The sequence below is a fragment of the Symphalangus syndactylus genome, chromosome 9 (genome assembly GCF_028878055.3).
Source record: "Symphalangus syndactylus isolate Jambi chromosome 9, NHGRI_mSymSyn1-v2.1_pri, whole genome shotgun sequence".
Classification (NCBI taxonomy): Eukaryota; Metazoa; Chordata; class Mammalia; order Primates; family Hylobatidae; genus Symphalangus; species Symphalangus syndactylus.
In genome coordinates, this window is record NC_072431.2 from 89,948,300 (window position 1) to 89,967,390 (window position 19,091).

The following is a 19,091-nucleotide window of genomic DNA, read 5'->3' on the forward strand; positions in this document are numbered from 1 at the left end:
TTGAAGGGCTAATATTCTCTCTCTCTCAAATGTCAACCCTGTCCATTCTGAGAGTCATGTATCACACATATGTGGTGTGAAAATTTGCACACTATCTACACAGATCCTGTGTTTGGGATGGTAGCTGTCATTCCTTGGTCAAAGGTACCATCTTCTGTCACCTTATTGACCACCTGGTTTTCTGAAATAATATCCTACAGTTATGGCTCACATCCCATGTATCCAAACAGATGTTTGTCCCGTTAACAGATGTTGATGTCCCATCAAACAGATGTTTGACCCCTGCATGCTCATTCCCACTCTGGATTTCATGTCTACATGAACAGTCCCTCTTCTTGCAGTGACTTTCTCTAGTTCTCTGCTAGGAAAAAGAAATTCATATACATGAATGCCCAAAACAATTATCACCTCTATGAATCCTCCCTCCACTCACCTTTCTAAAGAGCATCTGCCTCTATAGTAATGACCTGGCATGCTAACATACATGAATTAATTGTGTATGTGTCCAGCTCCCTGAACAAGGTTCAAGACGTTGATTTCGTCCCTTTTGGTAGTGAAGATAATTAGAATCGCTTGGCTGAATCATCACTCTAACTATAGTCTACTGGCAGAGAGGGGCCCACCATGGTCCAGAACTCAAGAGAAAGGCATGGTTCCAGTATCTTGAGTGCTGTGGTTCAGTTATCCTTTCGCACTGCTGCACTTTAAGCAACAGCTAAGGGTGTGAATTTAAACAGCTGATATCTTGGCATGTGGCACTACCTATGCAGAGAACTGGACCTGCAAGGATATTATCACTCTAGCAGATGAGAATCCACTTGTCTGTGAGAAGCCATGGGTACACTATGTGACGGAGATGGAGAAAAGGCAGTAGCATGCTAATATGACTTTTCAGTCTTTTCCTGACCTTTTTGGGTAAAATAATACACTGGATTTTTTTTTTTTTTTTTTGGAGAAACTAATAGAGGAGGCAGATGATATCTGAAGGGCTCAAAGATTAGCTGGAAAATAAAAAATAGTACCTATATTTGTCAGGATAGGCTGAATTATGTTACAGGAACAGCAACCCCAAATCTCAGTGGCTTAAAACAACAAAGGTTCATTTCTCTTCCATGCTATATTTCAAAGTGGGCCAATACTGGACTCTGTTCCTTTCAATCATTGAGGAACCCAGGCTGACAAAGAAGCCACTGTATCAAGCATTTACCAGTCCACCATGCCAAGGAGAATGAGAGCTCTTCAAGGTCTCAGGCAGGATGCAGAATGCTCTGGCCTGGAAATGACATACAACCCTCTGTTTGTGGCACCATGGCCAGATCTAGTCTTCATCCCACCCCTCTATAAGAAAGCCAGAAAGTGAATCCTGCCACATTGCCAAAAGTCAGAAAGCTGGAAATATTTGGTAAACAGCACTGATGACTACCACATGACCTTATTTGTACCTCAAGCTTATAAAGTAGATCACACTTGTTACAATAAATTGAATTATATTTTACTGAAACAGGTTTTCCTGTTAATTTAGTTTAACTGAATCAAATGCATATTGCTCATAGATGTTTCCATATCCAGTCTGAAAGATTCTGGGAAAAGAAAAACTTATCTGAACCTGAAGTTGTACAACAATTGCACAGTTCTATCTCTAAGATGTTTTGCTAAGGAAGCTAGGCTAGAACAATTCCTTGTTTGATAAATAATTTGGGAAAAATTAACCTACCTATTAACAATCTGATTTTTTATGTTAAGGATTTTCTTTTGGAGAAACAGAATCTGATGGAAAACAGAGATTCATTAGAATAACAAAAAGATGTAAGTTCTAGTTCCTATCTTCTTACCTAATTGCTGTATAACTTTGAAGCTCTGCGCGTCAATATTTCTACCCAGAAATAGACAATATTATTTCATTCAATTATCAAATAGTCATTTCGCATCCACTGGATGCAGCCACTGGGTTGCATTGGTAATACAGCAATTAAGGAGGAAGATACACGATACTTGATCTCATGGATCTTCTAATCTGCTTGCTACTAGTTACAGAAATCACTTGATTCTAAATAACAGAATGTGTTAATACAGGAATAAATGTGCATAGTATAAAAAGTACCAAGACTTTCACTGATCTGTTCAATGCACCAATATAAGAGCCCTTAAAAGGAGGTAATATGGAAGACAAGTGACAGGAAGGCAACAAATACAAGAGGCAAATGTAAACTTTAACATCTCATATATTAGCTGAAAGAAGATCTCCATCCATCTGCATCTACCAGACCCCCAGTGTTCAATGAAACACATGTCCAAGTTTCCAAAGATATATAAAGCCAAACCTGCCAAATAGTGTGTGGCCCATTCATGGAGGGGAAGAGTCATATTTTCTTGGGTAGTTGATAGGATCTTAAGTTCTCCTTTGACTTCCCAGGTATTCAACTTGAAATAATTTGTGCATGTTTAAAGGATCCCATTTCCTAAATGAAAATTTACATTGCAGCAGCAATATTCAATGTTACCAAAGTGATATCTATACATTCAGAAAAGCGGTGGTAGAATTTTATCTGTGACTGTCTGGTCCTTTTAATATCAGTAGTACCAATATGGTTTCCAAGGACATGATGTACTCCCAGTGCCTATTGTAATTTTATTTTTTAGCTATTTTTATTGGAATGAATGAATAAACTATTAAAATACAAAGAATCCTTTTAAAACTACAAAGGAAATATGCAAAAAGCATGAAAAGGGTAAGAAATGATTTCTAAATTGAACAGTTTGTTTTATTATTAACAATAACAATAAAGTAAGTCACACAGCTCGTAAGTCCTCCCAGATGAGACATCTGTGGGATTCTCTAGTTTGAAAAGAAACTTAGCTTATAAACATGTCAGCCATGTCCCGAATAAAATGAGGATTTCGCACTACGTGGAAATGAAACTATTTGTTCTTCAACATGTCCAAGATTCAGTGTTATTTTAAGATGCTTTTCCTTCCAATTAAATAGGACATGTTTTCCATCAGCTGCAGAGGGAAAAGGTACCAGTAACTTTGATGAATATAAATTGCTTAAGCTACTAAACTTAAGATAATAGGCTATCAACCACTAACACAAAATCTAAATCCAACCCAGCTCACAGTGTACAGAGTTTGAACCTTTGTTAGCAAAGATCATCTCCATATTCTGGTTACCACATTTGACCTTTAATGAGTTGGGACAGCTAAATGATTTTGAAGATAGGAGTGGTGTAACTAGTTATAGCTGTAACTAGTTCTTAAAAATTTACTGTACTTTTTTTTTGTGGCATGAAAAAGAAAATAAAAAAAAAAGGAGAGAGGTGTATTTAGTAGCCATTGAGATACACAACATAAAGGGAGTTAGTGAAAGCTTCTCTTTTTCCATGCCCCTGTCCCAGAAACAATGTGAGGACTTGTCCTCTGCCTCTAAGGTGATGTCAGTTTTATCAATGACAATGTGTCAATTAAATGCTCCCAACTTTGTATGCAATGCTTTTCAACTTTCACTGACTCTATTCGACTCTCTTCTCTGCTCATGACAATAATGAATCATGATATATTACAACAAAAATTAAAGAAGCACAATACACTTCCTGAAGTCTCCACAAATGGGAAGGAGAGAATGGAAAGAATGTAGCCTTCAGTGTCATACAAATCCATCACTTAAGAGCATTATGACCTCGGTCAAATTACTTCACTTTTGCCGAGGAAGCGGGGGGCATTTTCATCAACTATAACATGGAGGACAATAGTTTTTCACAGAGTTGTGGCAGACAGTATAAAGATAATATATTTTGAAGCACCTAGCACAGGGTAATTTTTAAATTTTTTGGTTTCTTACTTAGAATATTAAATATACAGAGAATTATTTTTTTTTTCTGATGTCTTATGCAACCCCTTTTTTCATATTCAGGGCCAATGGCTACCCTAAGGTAAAATGATTCATTCATGACAGAAAAAAGGAGACTTTGCCAATAAACTACTCCTAAACTATTATAGAAATGATGCTTTGAGGATCCCATCTTCATTCTAAACTTAGCAGAGTGGCTTGAAGGGTTAAGGTGAGCAGGGAAGCCGAGCAGATGGGGCTTTGAGTTTCTCTCCCTACTTTAACCAAAGCAGCTGCACTGTGTTCTGTTTTACATCGACCATGCATAAATGTGGGATTTGGGAAATTCACCAATGATGTCCTACTTCTTTATTGTCTTGTTGGTGCCACACAGGACCTGACTAAAATCCTGTGAAGAGAGGAGGGGTGTCCCCAGCTGTTCACACTGTGCATAATCCTGGAAGAAGTTCATGGTAAGAGATTCCCAGGTAAATCTGGGGCCGTAGTTTGACTTAGACTCCCCATTTTATAGAGGAGAAAATTGAGCCATAGGGAGGTTAATTAACTTGCCCAAGTGAGCTAATTAAATCATTTGAGAGCATGTTGAAATGGGCAAATTCCTAGCAACTTGGCAAGTAGAGGTTCCTGTCATAATTGGGTATGAAAAGGAAGGGTGATCACATTTCATAATTATGGTAGAGATGACTTGGGTAGAACGGATAATATATTGGGATTTTGCATCATATTTTATCTGGAAAATCATAGTGAGATTTTGTTGTTGTTGTTGTTTGTGAGACAGAGTCTCACTTAGTCTGTCACCCAGGCTGGAGTGCAGTGACACAATCTCAGCTCACTGCAACCTCCACATCCCAGGCTCAAGCGATTCTCCTGCCTCAGCCTCCCAAGTAGCTGGGATTACAGGAGTGTGCCACTGCACTGGCTAATTTCTGTATTTTTAGTAGAGACGAGTTTCACCATGTTGGCCAGGCTATTCTCAAATTTCTGACCTCAAGTGATCTGCCCTCCTCAGCCTCCCAAAGTGCTGGGATTACAGGCGTGAGCCACCATGCCTGGCCCATACTGAGATATTTTAACTCAAAAATCTTCTTTGACACCGTTTATTACTGTTTTATTAGAGTGTTCTCAAACTTTCTTATTCATGAAACACTCAGGCCACTCTTGAAGGCAACAATTGTACATTGTCCTTTGCCAATGCCCATTTTCTAATTGCCAACAAAATCCGTCTACTGCCCCTAAAATCACCAACCAAGGATAATACGGTTTGACCATGCCTACCTCTCTGGCACTGGTTGCTAGCCATGTGGGATGGTGTGGGTTTGGGGAGGCAACGGAGAGAAATTGTTAAACCAGTAGAAAAGGGAGAGGGGTTCCCACTAGAATCCCATGGGCTCTAGGCCAAGGACAGAGCTGGGTGTTCAGCTCCTCCACTGCTCTGGACTCCAAGGCCAAGTCAGCCTCTGTGACTCTGAACTCTTAAGTTCTACTGGCCTCCACCTTCTTACCTGGCCATATCCTTCATAATCGTTGACTTCTTCCCCTTTGTGTCCTACCAGCTGCTCAGAATCTGACCCAAAGCTATGCTTTTCTCCTAGGCCCTGGTCTGGTTCGATCACCTGGCACTTACTTGTGCCTTTAATTCTAAGCAGGATATTTCACTTAGTTCTTTAGACAGCCTTTAGATGCAAAGTGTCAAAATGTAAAAATCACTATTTATCACTGATAAATGTGTACAGCTGATATCCCTGACTTCCAGGGACCATACCCAAGACCTAGAGATGGGAAACAGCAATAGGATGAAGATCTCTCTTTACCTCCTTGATCATGGGGAAACAAAACAAAACACAGAATTGCTACTACCTCTTTTTTTGTTTTGGTACACATCAAAATATCTCAGTCAAAACCATATTCAAAATGTTGCCTGGCTCAGGGTAAGCACCTCCTCAGCAGAACCCAAATATGGAATCTAAAAACAAATCAGAAAGCCCCTGGCACTACTTTACTTCTAAGTTTACTACACATTCTCCAAATATCACACAGTCCTCCATTCCATATGCATGTCCCTAGATTAGCAATCTTGCAATTTATAGTATACGAAGTTTCCAACCTCCTTTATTCACCTTCATCATTCCTCTAGCCCTTCCCTGCATGCTCTCTACCCACAATCCCTCTGCTCAGGGCCTGCAGACCCAGACAGTCAACCGGAGAGGACGGACGTCTCTTCCAGACAAACAACCAGTGCTCTAAGGGTGCCTCATCTTATGGTCTGCAAATCCAGGAGCAGAAGTCACCATTATTTTATTTGAATCTCTGCCACAAAGTAGTAAGAGAGACAATAGGACCTCATCCCTGTCCTATGGGCCCTCAGTTAACAATAGCTAAATTGGACAGCCCATAATTATGATGATTAGCAATTCATAAGGGTGAAAGTGATCTTAGAGAAAATCTAAGCCAACATTTCAACTCATATTTAAACCTGTTGTTTAATATTAACAAAGATTTGTCTTCTAATGTAAATTTGACACTTTCTACAGTAAAAAATTATGTCTCTTTGCAAAGTTTTTCTATATTTTGTGCAAAGAAATATAGGCATACCTTGGAGATATTACAAGTTTGGCTCAGACCATTGCAAAAAAAAAGCAAGTATCACAATAAAGCAAGTATTTTAATAAAGTGAATATCAAAATAAAATAACTCATATGAATTTTGTGGTTTCCAGTGCATATAATAGTTATGTTTATACTACAATGAACATTATTAAGTGTGCAATAGCATTATGTCTAAAAAATACATCTTAATTTAAAAATATTTTGTTGCTAAAAAATGCTAACAATCATCTGTTCTTTCAGCACATCATAACCTTTCTACTGGTGGAGGATCTTGTCTTGATGTTGATGGCTGCTGACTGATCAAAGTGGTGGCTGCTGAAAATTGGAGTGGCTGTGGCAATTTCCTCAAATAAGAGAACAATGAAGTTTACTGCATTGATTGACTCTTCCTTTCACAAAAGATTTCTCTGTAACATGCGATACTATTTGATAGCATTTTACCCACAGTAGAATTTTCAAAATTGGAGTCAATTCCCTCAAATTTTGCCACTGCTCTATTAACTAAATTTATGAAATATTTTAAATCCTTTGTTGTCGATTCAGTAATGTTCACAGGATCTTCACCAGGAATAGATTCCATCTCAATAAATTGCTTTCTTTGCTCATCCATAAGAAGCAACTTCTCATCCATTCAGGTTTCATCATAGGATTGCAGAAATTCAGTGACATCTTCAGGCTCCACTTCTGATTTTAATCCTCTGTTATTTCTATCACATCTGCAGTTACTTCCTCTACTGAGGTCTTGAGCCCCTCAAAGTCATACATGAATGCTGGTATCAAATTATTCCAAACCCTGATTAATGTTGGTATTTCAAACTCCTCCTATGAATCACGAATGTTCTTAATGGCATGTAGAATGGTGAATCCTTTCCAGAAGGTTTTTAATTTCTTTTGCCCAGATCCATCGGAGGAATCACTATTTATGGCGGCTACAGCCTTATGAAATGTATAAAAATTGCTCCTTGATCCATGGGCTGCACAATGGATGCTGTGTCAGTAGGCATGAAAGCAATATTAGTTTCCCTACACATCTCCATCAGCGCTCTTGGGTAATGAGGTGCATTGTCAATGAGAAATAATATTTTTAAATAATGTTTTTTTCTGAGCACTAGGTCTCGATAGTGGTCTTAAAATACTCAGTAAACCATGCTGTAAACAAACACGGTGTAATCCAGGCTTTGTTGTTCCATGTATGGAGCACAGGCAAAGTAGATTTGACACAATTCCTAAGGACCCTAAGATTTACAGAATCGTCAAGGAGCATTGGCTTCACCTTAAAAGTAACCAGCTACATTAGCCCCTGACAAAGTAGTCAGCCTGTCCTTTGAGCGTTGAAGCCAGGAACTGACTTCTCTCTAGCTTTGACAGTCCAGATGATATCTTCTTCCAATAGAAGGCTACTGTGAATACCTTAATAATCTGTTGTTTAGTGTAGCTACCTTCATCAATTACCTTAGCTAGATCCTCTGGATAACTTGCTGCAGCTTCTACATCAGCACTTGCTACTTCATTTTGCACTTTTATTTTATGAAGATGGCTTATTTCCTTTACTTCCTTCCTTTACAGTCACAATTTGGCTGTTTGGCGTAAGAGGCCTAGGTTTTGGCCCATATAGGCTTTCTACATGCTTTGTTCACTGAGCTCAATCATTTCTAGCTTTTGATTTAAAATGAAAAATGTGTGGCTATTCCTTTCACTTGAACACTTCAAGGCCAATATAGGGTTATTAATTAACCAAATATTAATATTATTGTCTTTCAGGAAATAGGAAGGCCCAATGAGAGGGAGAGAGATGGGAACAGCTGATCACTAGAGTGGTCAGAACACATATTTATTAAGTTCAGCGTCTTCTAGGAGTGCAGTTCATGGTGCCTCGGAACAATTACTACAGTAACGTCAAAAGTCACTAAACACAAATCACCATAACAGACATACTAATGATGAAAAAGTTTGAAATATTGGGAGAATTACCAAAACGTGACACAGAGACACAAAGTGAGCATATGTTCAAAAATTGGCACCAGTAGATTTGCTTAACACAGGGTTGCCACAAAACTTCAATGTGTTAAAAAAGCAATATCTGCACACTGTAATTAAGTGAAGTACAATGAAATGAGGCATTCCTTGTAGTTAGAAATGAGCAAAGGTCAAAAGAATATATCCAAAATGCCTGAAATACATTAAAGGATCTGAAATGCATGTAACATTAACAAATTTACCATTTTGTTGTTTGGTTTAAGTTTTCACTAACTTAAGAAATATATTTATGGAGATACTAACATTACCATAACACAATTAAGAGTTAGTAAATTATCTGGCCTTACTTATGTCACTTTTGCTCTCCCTATATATCTGTTATGGCCTGAATGTGTTCCCCAAAATTAATGTGCTGGAAATTTAATTTAATCACCAATGCAAGAGCATTGGGAGGTGGGGCCTAATGGGATGTGTTTACATATTGAGGGCTCTGTCCTCATTAATGGATTAAAGCCACTATAAAAAGGGCTTCTGGAATGTGTTTGCTCTCTTCTGGTCCTTTACCATGTGAGGACTTGGCATTCCTACCCTCTAGAATGGCAGGGAGCATCTTGGAAGGCTGATCAAGGCAGCATCTTGGAAGCAGAGAAACTGGCCCTAAGATGCTGGTGCCTTAATCTTTGACTTCTCAGCCTCCAGACTCTGAGAGAATAAATTTCTGTTCTTTATAAATTACCCAGTCTCATGTATTGTTATAATAGCAGAAAATAGATTAATATTTTAAAGTGAAATTATAAGAAGAAAAAGGAGGTACATAAGAAAATATTGTCTTGGCTCACAGTCTTAAGGATACACACACAAGCACACATACACACACACATATATGTACATATTTAAACAATACTACAAGATTACTAAACAGAGTGACAAGTTGCTATGACAGCAATTACTGGTTTTGTATCAGTTCAGAAAAAAAAATTTTATTTAGATTATTTTAATTAGATCATACTTTGAAAATGTGCTACATGTTGATGCATGTTTAATTATATATTTATTTGTACAAAACAGAATTATTTCCTAGCAAGCAAAAATATCAGATATGAGTTTTCTCTGCAAATGTATGCATGAATATTACTCCAGATTCTAAGGAAAATGGCAAGCAAATGACAGATGAAAACAAAGAAGAAAAAAATAACATTTGTTAAGTGCTTTATAGCCTTCAAACTGTTTTCAGATTCATTACCTCAAATTCCACAATAGTAGATGAAATTCATTCAAAGAATAACATATCCTATAATTTACACGTTCCCTAGTGAGACTATTTTAAGATTAACCAGGATTATTGCAGTATTATTAAATATGATGGTATTAAACCCTGAACCTAGAGAAATGCTTAAAGCAAAGAATCAAATGAAATGCTTAAATCATAATCATTAATTAATATTGTTTATAGTTCTTTATTAAGATTAATCACTCTTTAAACCTAAAACTCTAATCACTAGAAATGTGACCATGGGAAAGTTAGAATTCTGTATGTCACCTCTTCAATTATAAAACAGGGATAATCCCTTACCTCCTGTAGATAATGGACCAGGAGAGTTAATACTTTGAGGTCCTCTCTGCCTAAAAATTATACTAATCTATAGTTTTATGAATACATAACAAAACTAGTGACCACAGAGTGATGTAAGACCTTCAGGAAGTTTATTTCGCATGAGAATTTTCTTAGAAATATAAAAGGAGGGCTGGGCACGGTGACTCACGCCTGTAATCTCAGCACTTTGGGAGGCCGAGGCGGGCAGATCACTTGAGGTCAGGAGTTTGAGACCAGCCTGGCCAATTTGGTGAAACCCTATCTCTACTAAAAATACAAAAATTAGCCAGGCATGGTGGCACATGCCTGTAATTCCAGCTACTCGGAAGGCTGAGGCAGGAGAATCGCTTGAGCCCAGGAGGCGGAGGTTGCCGTGAGCTGAGATTGCACCGCTGCACTCCAGTTTGGGCGGCAGAGTGAGACTCTGTCTGGAAAAAAAAAAAAAAGAAAGAAAGAAAAAGAAAGAAATATAAAAGGAGGATACAAATATATCTGTTTAAAAGATATCCATTTTACTGTTGTCACATAGAAGTGATTTATATAAGTGAAATATGAGTGAAAATGAAAATTTCATTATGTATTGAAAAATTTTAAAGCAAGCTTTAAAAGGATTGATGATTTCATATGGTAGCTATTTTCATCTAAACACAATAAAAGGAAAATGGGATAAGTCATATGACATCTTACCAATCATGTTTAATTAAAACATCACTTCCTCTTTCACCTCCAACCGCTTTGCCATGGCAATGACAAATAAACACTAAATTGAATAAACATTTAACGTGTCAACTCATGTTAAATGCAAATTTAACTGCTTTAGGTACACACACACATATCACTTTTATGAATTTTTAATTTCTACATCATTTTTCTATTATATGTGTTGTATATATTTATATATCTATCATAAATATGAAGACATGTTTAGACACAAAAATTTTAGAATTATTTATTTTTCAAAATAGCCTGGTTACGATAACTAAACATATTGAGAAAATAAACTTGGATCTACTTGTAAGTCTGTCTTTGTTTATCATTCAACTTTACTGATGTGCAATTTATATACAGTAAAATTCTCCCCTTTTTGTTCACAGTTCTCTGAGTTTTGACAAATGTATAGTCATGTAACCACTACTACCATCAAGATACACACTATTTTCATCATGTCCCCCCAAAAAATCTGTTGTGTCTCTTTATAGTTAATCCCTGCCTTTCACTGCCAGCTCCTGGCAACTCCTGAGCCTGTTTTCTGTCTCTATAATTTTGCCTTTTCTAGAACGTCATACAAATGGAATATACAGTATATAGCCCTTCACCTCTGGCTTCTTTCACTGAGCATAATGCATTTGTGATTCATCCATGTTGTTACATATATCTGTAGTTCTGTTACTTTTCATATTGCTAAGTGGTATTCCATCGATTGGATGTATTCCATTATTTTGTTTACTCCTTTACCAGTTGAAAGACATTTAGGCTATTTCCTACTTGTAAGTCTTTCTAAACATGGCAGATCATAAGGCAGCATAGTATTGTGGTTAAAGCTTAGGTTTTTGAGCTAGACAGATATGAGTTCCAATCTCAGGTCCAATATCAACTTGTACCTTTGAGCAAATTACTTATATTCTTCGAGTTACAGTATTGTTGTGAAGATTAAATTAGTATGTGGCCTGTAAATTGATGTGTCTGCTGTTATTATTACTACTGTCCCTAGTGCTCAAACTCTGCTCTACTCCCAGTCTTGAAACTAATCCCAAATTTAACACTGTCAATCACCTTAGAGCTTTTACTATATTCCTTACTTAAAACACCCTACCCCTTCTCTCTGCTTCCCCTCTGCAAGACCCAAGTTCCTCTTCCTCCAGGAGGACTTCTCTAACTCACAGTTCACATTTAGATTGCCATTCTGCACATTCTTATAGCATGCATCATCCATTCTGGTTGCCACTACTTACATGTGGCTTTATACATTTAAATTAATTACAGTTAAATAAAATTTAAATCCAGTTCCTCAGTCACAGGAGCCACATTTCAAGTGCTCAAGCAAAATGGCTAGTGACTGCAATATTGGGCAATGAGGATATAGAATATTTTAATCATCGTAGTGATTTCCATTTTAAGTTCTAAGTTAAAAACATTGCCTAACGCTGAAAACTATATAATTCTATATAGAACAGGAAAAATTAATAATTAGCAGACATTGACTGAGCTCCTATTCTGTGCAAGACATTCTACCTTAAGCAATGATACAGCATCTTTTAGGGGATCTTGAACCACCTGGACAATTATATAAAAGAAATTTAAAAGAAGAACTGATTACCAAGGTCTGGCAGGTAAAAGAAAAAAAAAATAAGTCATTGAAATTTAGAAGTTGGCCAGGCACAGTGGCTCTCACCTGTAACCCTAGCACAATGGAGGCTAAGATGGATGGATTGCTTGAGCCCAGGAGTTCAAGACCAGCCTGGGCAACATGACAAAACCCTCATCTTTACAAAAAATATAAAAATCAGCCAGGTGTGGTGGTGCACACCTGTAATCCCAGGTACTTGAGAGGCTGAGATAAGAGAATCACCAGAACCTGGGAGGTCGGGACCACAGTGACATATAATCGCACCAATACACTCTAGCCTGGGTGCCAGAGTGAGATCCTGTCTCAAAAAACAAAACAAAAAAGTTTAGAGGCATGTGTGGTGGCTCACGCCTGAAATCCCAACACTTTGGGAGGCCAAGTAGAGTAAGATGGGTTGAGCCTAGGAGTTCAACACCAGCCAGGGAAACATATCAAGATCTTGCCTCTACAAAAAAAAAATAAAGTAATTGGCAGGGAGGCTGAAGCAGGAGGATCCACTTTGTCAAAAGATCTACAGAATCACAAAACAATGTTCTTCCTAGATTTGTCTCAAGCTAAAGGTGTCTCAAGGAAAAAGCAAGCTTTTGAAGTCCAAACCTTGAATGAGAAAATAATTGTGTTTTCAGAGAAGAAGGCAAAACGAAGACGACAACAACAAAACCTGACTGCTGGAAGACTCATTTCAGAATATACCTTAAAAAGCCACTGTATGTCTCATGAATCAATCCAGATACTATATCACCCACTCCTCTGGCACAAGGTTATGACTCACTGTCTGAAACCACAATGCTTATAGAATCCTCAAACGTTCAAGGATAACTACATTTGGTTCAAGTCAGCAATGGAAAAGGAGCTCATTAAGAATTCCCCATTTTCCCCACTACAGTCCCTTACCATTAGAATCCACCTACAACTGCCAGAGCTGATGGGATCATTCCAATTTCATCTTCTCAAGGAGGATTCTGAGAACCATTGAAGGATGAGTTGAAAGGTGAATCATCAAAGCCAGTTTAAATGTTTTGAAAAGATTAAGGAATGAAATTATCATTTACAGTGCACTTGCCTTAGAAGATCCTGGTTTTCTACTTTTCCATTTACACAAGAATGTCAGGAGATCCTCCTGAGAGGAAGCAGAATGTTAAGATACCCTGGGAAGTCAGAGTCATTACTATCACTCCCAAGGCAGCTATAATGGCAGGAGAAAAGTATCCAGTGTAAATAGTTCGCCACAGTGGGGCCTTATGTTACTTTATATACGACATGGGATTTGGAACAATATCCATATGCCAATCCCAGCTCTATCACCATCTAGCTGGGTGACCCTCATTTAATTCCTTAATTTCTCCTGTCATCAGTTTATTCATCTGTAAACTGGGGTAACACTGTCCTTAATTACTTTGATGGAGTGTTGTGATGGTCAAATGAGATAATGGCTGGGAAAACACTTTGCAATCTGTAGATCACTATGCACATGGGAACTATTATCTGGTCTTTTCCCCTAAAACACTGCTCCTTGGAGTTCACTTAGCCTGGGATTTTCCAACTTCACTTCTAAAAGAACATTTTTGGAGCTACTCAAATGAAGACTTAGACAAAATATGAGTATCTGTTTTCTGCTTTTTTTCTGATCCAAGGAACTTGCTTCCTTTCACAGATTTAGCTCTTTATGTCATTAACTAAATTTAAATCATGCCTAAAGACTTACTTGTTTGGCAGCACAGTTTCATATCCTGTTTGGTTTGATTTTTAAAATTCTTTTGTAAAGCACTCCAAGATGTTTGCATGAAGATCACTCAACAAATGGAAGCCTCTCTCGAATAATACACACACAAGGACACACCCACATCAATGAGAAGAAACATAATACAGACTTTTGTTAACTTGGTAAAACAAGTGCTTAAAAAACAATTCCTAAAATTACATTCGATGCCACACTGTATGACCTTTTCTTGACTGAGAGAGCCTTAACCCCATCAAAACTGACTTGGAAAGCTAAGGTAATCTGGTAGAATTCAACTCCACCAACTTATATAGAGAGATGTAAGTGTATGCTTCAACATAGACACAATATTTTCCATGAAGCAGGCATCCTGGCAAGTAAAAATTCCCTCGTGTTTCAGCATGTATCGAGAGACTAACCATCAGATCCTGAACTGGGTTACATAAGCACAATACCCTTATTGTTAGCAGCTGTGTATTGGTCAGCATTGCACAACTGACCAGGTGCATGGCAGGATGGAGTTTTGTCTTTATCCAAAGATTCAGAGTAGATGGGCTCAGGACTTGCTCTATGATGGCAATATATTAATTCCAAGCCATCAGGATTATTATAACCCATAAGATACTTCGCCAATTTATGCATATGTGGTAAAAATTAAGGCATGTAGTAGATACCAAAAGAGCCATTGGTTTAATGTGGAAACGTTCATTTCAATTCTGAATGTTTAAGAATTCATTTTAAATGTAATTGTCTGGATGTGAAGGTAAAATAATTGGCTCAACGACACTAAATATCATCATACAATTCCAGGGAAGACATATTTAAACTACCAACGGAAAGGATATGTGATTTTCAATGATCACTTTAGGATAAAGGTATAATACTAAAAGTATTCATTAGAAAAGCCAAGGAAAGATCAATCCATATAGGAAAGAAGAGTTTCTAAAATTGAAAAAAAAAATTGAAAAATCTATCTCCCTCTATACTCAAGAAAAAACTTCAATCACTTGAAATTAACAATGAAGATTCTGACTTTTATATTGCCTTATGACAGTATTTCAAAGGCTGTTTTCTCACCTTTGCTCTTTACTTGAGTTTAAATACTTTAACGTATATTTTCCTTTATGGATGTACCACCCTATTCAATTCATTTGTTGATTTCAAAAGCTTCCAATACCAGCTAGTTGTTATTTAAGGGTACTATGTTGCAAGGCAAATTATTGAGCTGCTAGTTTTTGTGTTCTGTATTTTCACAGTTTTTTGTTATTACGTTGATTTAGCTTTTAAGAAATGTTTACTTATACATAAAATACAGCTGATCCAAAATTGCTTATGAAAATAAATGACAATATTTAGGATATACTAATAATATCAGCATTACTATTATAGAAAATGCCCTGTATTGACATTATTAAACCACTTTTCTAAACTTTTTGGATACAGAGCTAATATATACTGACTATGTGCTCTGTGACAGCCATGGAGTTAAGGGCCCACCCAATGAGGAAGCTACGAAGAGTTTCCTCAATGTATAGATGAGGAAGTTGAAGCAAAGTCATTAGAGAAAGCTAAAGTTATCTACTCCAGAGCACTTGCTCTGCACCAGCAACCTAATGATGAGGGTGTTTGCGGCTGCAATTAACAGAGGATGAGGAGGACTTCTGCTCTAGCATATGAAGAAAGGAACTCCATTTCCAAGTTTGGGCCACAAGCTTACCTTCAGGACAGGTAAAAATAGTGTCTACAAATAGAAGATTATCAAATACCCAAATTATGAATTATGTTTATGGGACTTTTATTAATGAAAAACATTCAACTCAAGACCCTGTGCCTCAATTATAATAGTGTAATGGCAAAACATTGACTCATTTCAGTTCTGCCTGTGAAATAATAATGGAATTCAAATATCTCATTGTTGAGAGACACTAAAACCAGTACACAATTTGTTAATATGCCCTCAGTTAGGAAATCACGTACAGATTATACCAACAAAGTATGCACTTCACAGTACTGCAAGTAACACCATTTTGAAGGGGATGGACTCCACATTCAGACTCTATTTTAGCTTGTAATCTGTGATGACCTTATAGAAAATGGAATGGTTTTGTATTTCTTTATTGTTTCTGAAAGCAATCTCTCTCAGTGACTTTTCCTTATTATTGTTATAGAGAGCGATGTCTGTTTGTCCAGAACTGTAATTTACAGTAAGTTCTGGGTGAGATTGTGCATGTCCCTGTTCAATACTTTCAGTACCAAAGTGGAAAGAAGAAAGATTATATTTCCTTCCTTGTTTTATTTTATGTTTCCTTTCTCTGTTTTATTTCCTCAGATTAGTCATGCAGGAGCAGGGACATTTACTTCTGTGCCCAATAGTCTCTTCTATTTAATTTCTTAGGCCAGTTTTTACAAATAAAGAAGTGACTTGGACTCCTCAAGATTCTCTCTGGTCACTTTCCAGGTAGACTTTTCTTTCCCAGCTGTAAACGGCAAAATGAGCAGAGCCTCCATAAATTAGGCACTATTTGTACTACATCTTGCAGAAATTATTTAAATATTCTAGCCTATGGGTGTTCCTATTTTTTATTTCCTCTGCAAATGGTCTTTGATAGATAACAGGGGAAAAATATACACACTCACATTATTTGGAAGATAGGGTGTTAAATATGCATGATAAAATCACAGTCTTGAAAGAAAAATAAAGTAACCCTTCACAATTACTCTATGTGGCTTCCTTCATGATGAATGTATTTTAGGGAAAAATTAATTTCCATATCTTTCCCCAAGAAAACAATAAAAACTAGAACAACAAGTTACTGTACCTCTTCTGCCTTTAGTTTTGAAAGTAAATCAAGGTATGTCAAGTTTGCAGATTTTCTGGAAACCCTGAAATGGAAAGTACTCCTTAGCTGGCTAACTATCTCCTGGCTTAAATGTCACTTAGGTGCCACATTTCCTCATCTAAATTATGTTCCTCACATCAGTGTCTCATAGCACCATTTTCATTCTTGTATAACCATACCTGCAATTATAGAGTTTTTAATTTCCTACCTCCACAAGTTAATTGTAAACTGTCTTTCTTAAATTTTATTTTAACCATTATACCCAGTGCCTATCACAGTACCTGGTACATAATACACACTCAATAAATATGTATTGAATTAATGATTAAATAAACAGCGAAGCAGACAACAGGGATTTTTACTGCTTAATGAAGTAAAATACAGTGTCATAATGTCTCGCTAGTGCATCTTCACACTAATATACAATTACAGTCATGTGTTGCTTAACAACAGGAATTCTTTCTGAAAAATGTGTTGTTAGGCATTTCACCATTTTGCAAACATCATAGACTGTACTTACACAAATCTATTAATAGATGACATAGCCTACTATACACCTAAGTTATACGGTATAGCCTGTTCTTAGGCTACAGACCTATACATATCACTGTACTGAACACTGCAGGCGATTGTAACAAAATGGTATTTGTGTATCTAAACATAAAAAAGTACAGTAAAAACTTAGTTGTAATCTCATAGAACCACCGTCCATGTGGTCTCTCATTGACCAAAACATCATACATGGCACATGACTACACATATTAATCAAGAAATGTCCTGTGCCTTTCTCTTTACCCACCACAATGCCTCTGCTTTGTGAAGTCATGATGGTCTAATTTCTTACTGAGGCAAGGCCAAATATACCACCTCGGATATTCTGAAGTTATGGTTTGACCTTTCACAGGACGGCCTGGGTTTTGGGAGATGTGATGTTAAATATGTGTGATAAAATGAAAGCAATTCAAAAGACAATATAGCTAGGTAGATGCTATACCTAGGCAAGCTACAAGTCTTCTAGCACTGTTCTTAAACTTCCTTCACGAATAACACAAATAGTTTAAATGCTAATAGGACATATTTTAAATATATTTTCTAAGTATTATAGAATGGTCTCTATCTTTCAGCAAACTATCATTTCATATGAACGAGACAGACTAACTGATCAAGAGATAGATAAATGTATGTATGATATATATGTACTATATACACACAATATTATATACTATGTACATATTCTATGTATTGTATGTTGAAAAATATACCTTGTTCACACTCATGTTTCACTCACCTAATGGATTTCTCTTTATAATTTTGCATTGCAAAAACAAAGCTCTAGATGAAACATTTCCAGTGACTTAATCATTAGAGACATAATAAAACTAGACATCTAGGCAAAAGTTAAAGTTTCTTTCCTCACAGTGTCTATTTGGCTATGCAGATTGTTTCATATCACTGTGTAAGTTACTTTACAATTATCTCTTTAATCTTAGAATAAACCTGACCTGATAGGTGAATTATTTCAGAAGGAAAGGCAAGAGGAAGAAATGCTGACTCTACCTAATCCCTAAACCATCCTACTCTGCTCCAGGTAGGACTCCTTAAGAACAGTACAGGGACTATGTGCTTTGGCCTCACACTGGGTATGTCAGCTAAGGTCCTCAAGACTCTGCAATGTCATTCATGTGGCCTGCAATGCTCTAGTCCTGACCTCTCCAACAAAGTTTCCCCTTCGTTTAAATTTCTGCTGTTGAGCATTACACTGTCTCCTGACTAAAGCCCTCTGGAATCTAGACACCCACGTGCTACAACACCCCTGCACCATTTATGTCTGTTTCCATAAAAATAGATGTCCACTTGTTTACATGTTTTCTCTGTGTTCCTGGGTCCTTTCATGTGTCTGTCTGGCTAAAGTGAAAAACTGCAGAGTATTTCCTGCAACCCAACCACAGCAGGAAGACTCAGCTCTGTCCTTGGACCACCACGGGGATCCCATCATAGGCCTGATGTGTGGGGGTGAAAGCTGCATTGTCTCCCAGCTTCTCAATGGCCCCAAGTTGCCAGTGAAAACAGAAGAAATTCACAAAGCCCAGAAACCATGGCTCAGGTTGTCATAAGGCAGGGTTGAAATGTTACTTCAGTTTCTATAGATCACTAAGTTCA

General features: G+C 37.1%; 1 protein-coding gene and 1 long non-coding RNA gene across 5 annotated transcripts in view; one reads left to right on the forward strand and one right to left on the reverse strand.

Moving 5' to 3' along the window:
• Window positions 1–19,091, reverse strand: part of SUGCT (succinyl-CoA:glutarate-CoA transferase) — a 769,733-nt gene that overhangs the window by 276,832 nt on the left and 473,810 nt on the right. Inside the window, exon 13 of one of the 4 annotated variants that reach the window (XM_055293358.2) lies at window positions 9,517–10,452. The exons of 2 other annotated variants lie outside the window; for them this stretch is intronic. In XM_055293358.2, the coding sequence (XP_055149333.1) occupies window positions 10,234–10,452 (219 nt within the window). In that variant the 3' untranslated portion in view covers window positions 9,517–10,233. Of the gene's footprint in view, window positions 1–9,516; window positions 10,453–19,091 lie in introns of those variants that run through there. One more of the 4 variants, XM_063609644.1, reaches the window with a different exon arrangement.
• LOC129490003 (uncharacterized) lies at window positions 3,690–7,073 on the forward strand. The gene is made up of 4 exons (XR_008660137.2): window positions 3,690–3,810; window positions 3,911–4,058; window positions 4,221–4,299; window positions 6,694–7,073. It is a non-coding gene; the product is annotated as an uncharacterized lncRNA (long non-coding RNA).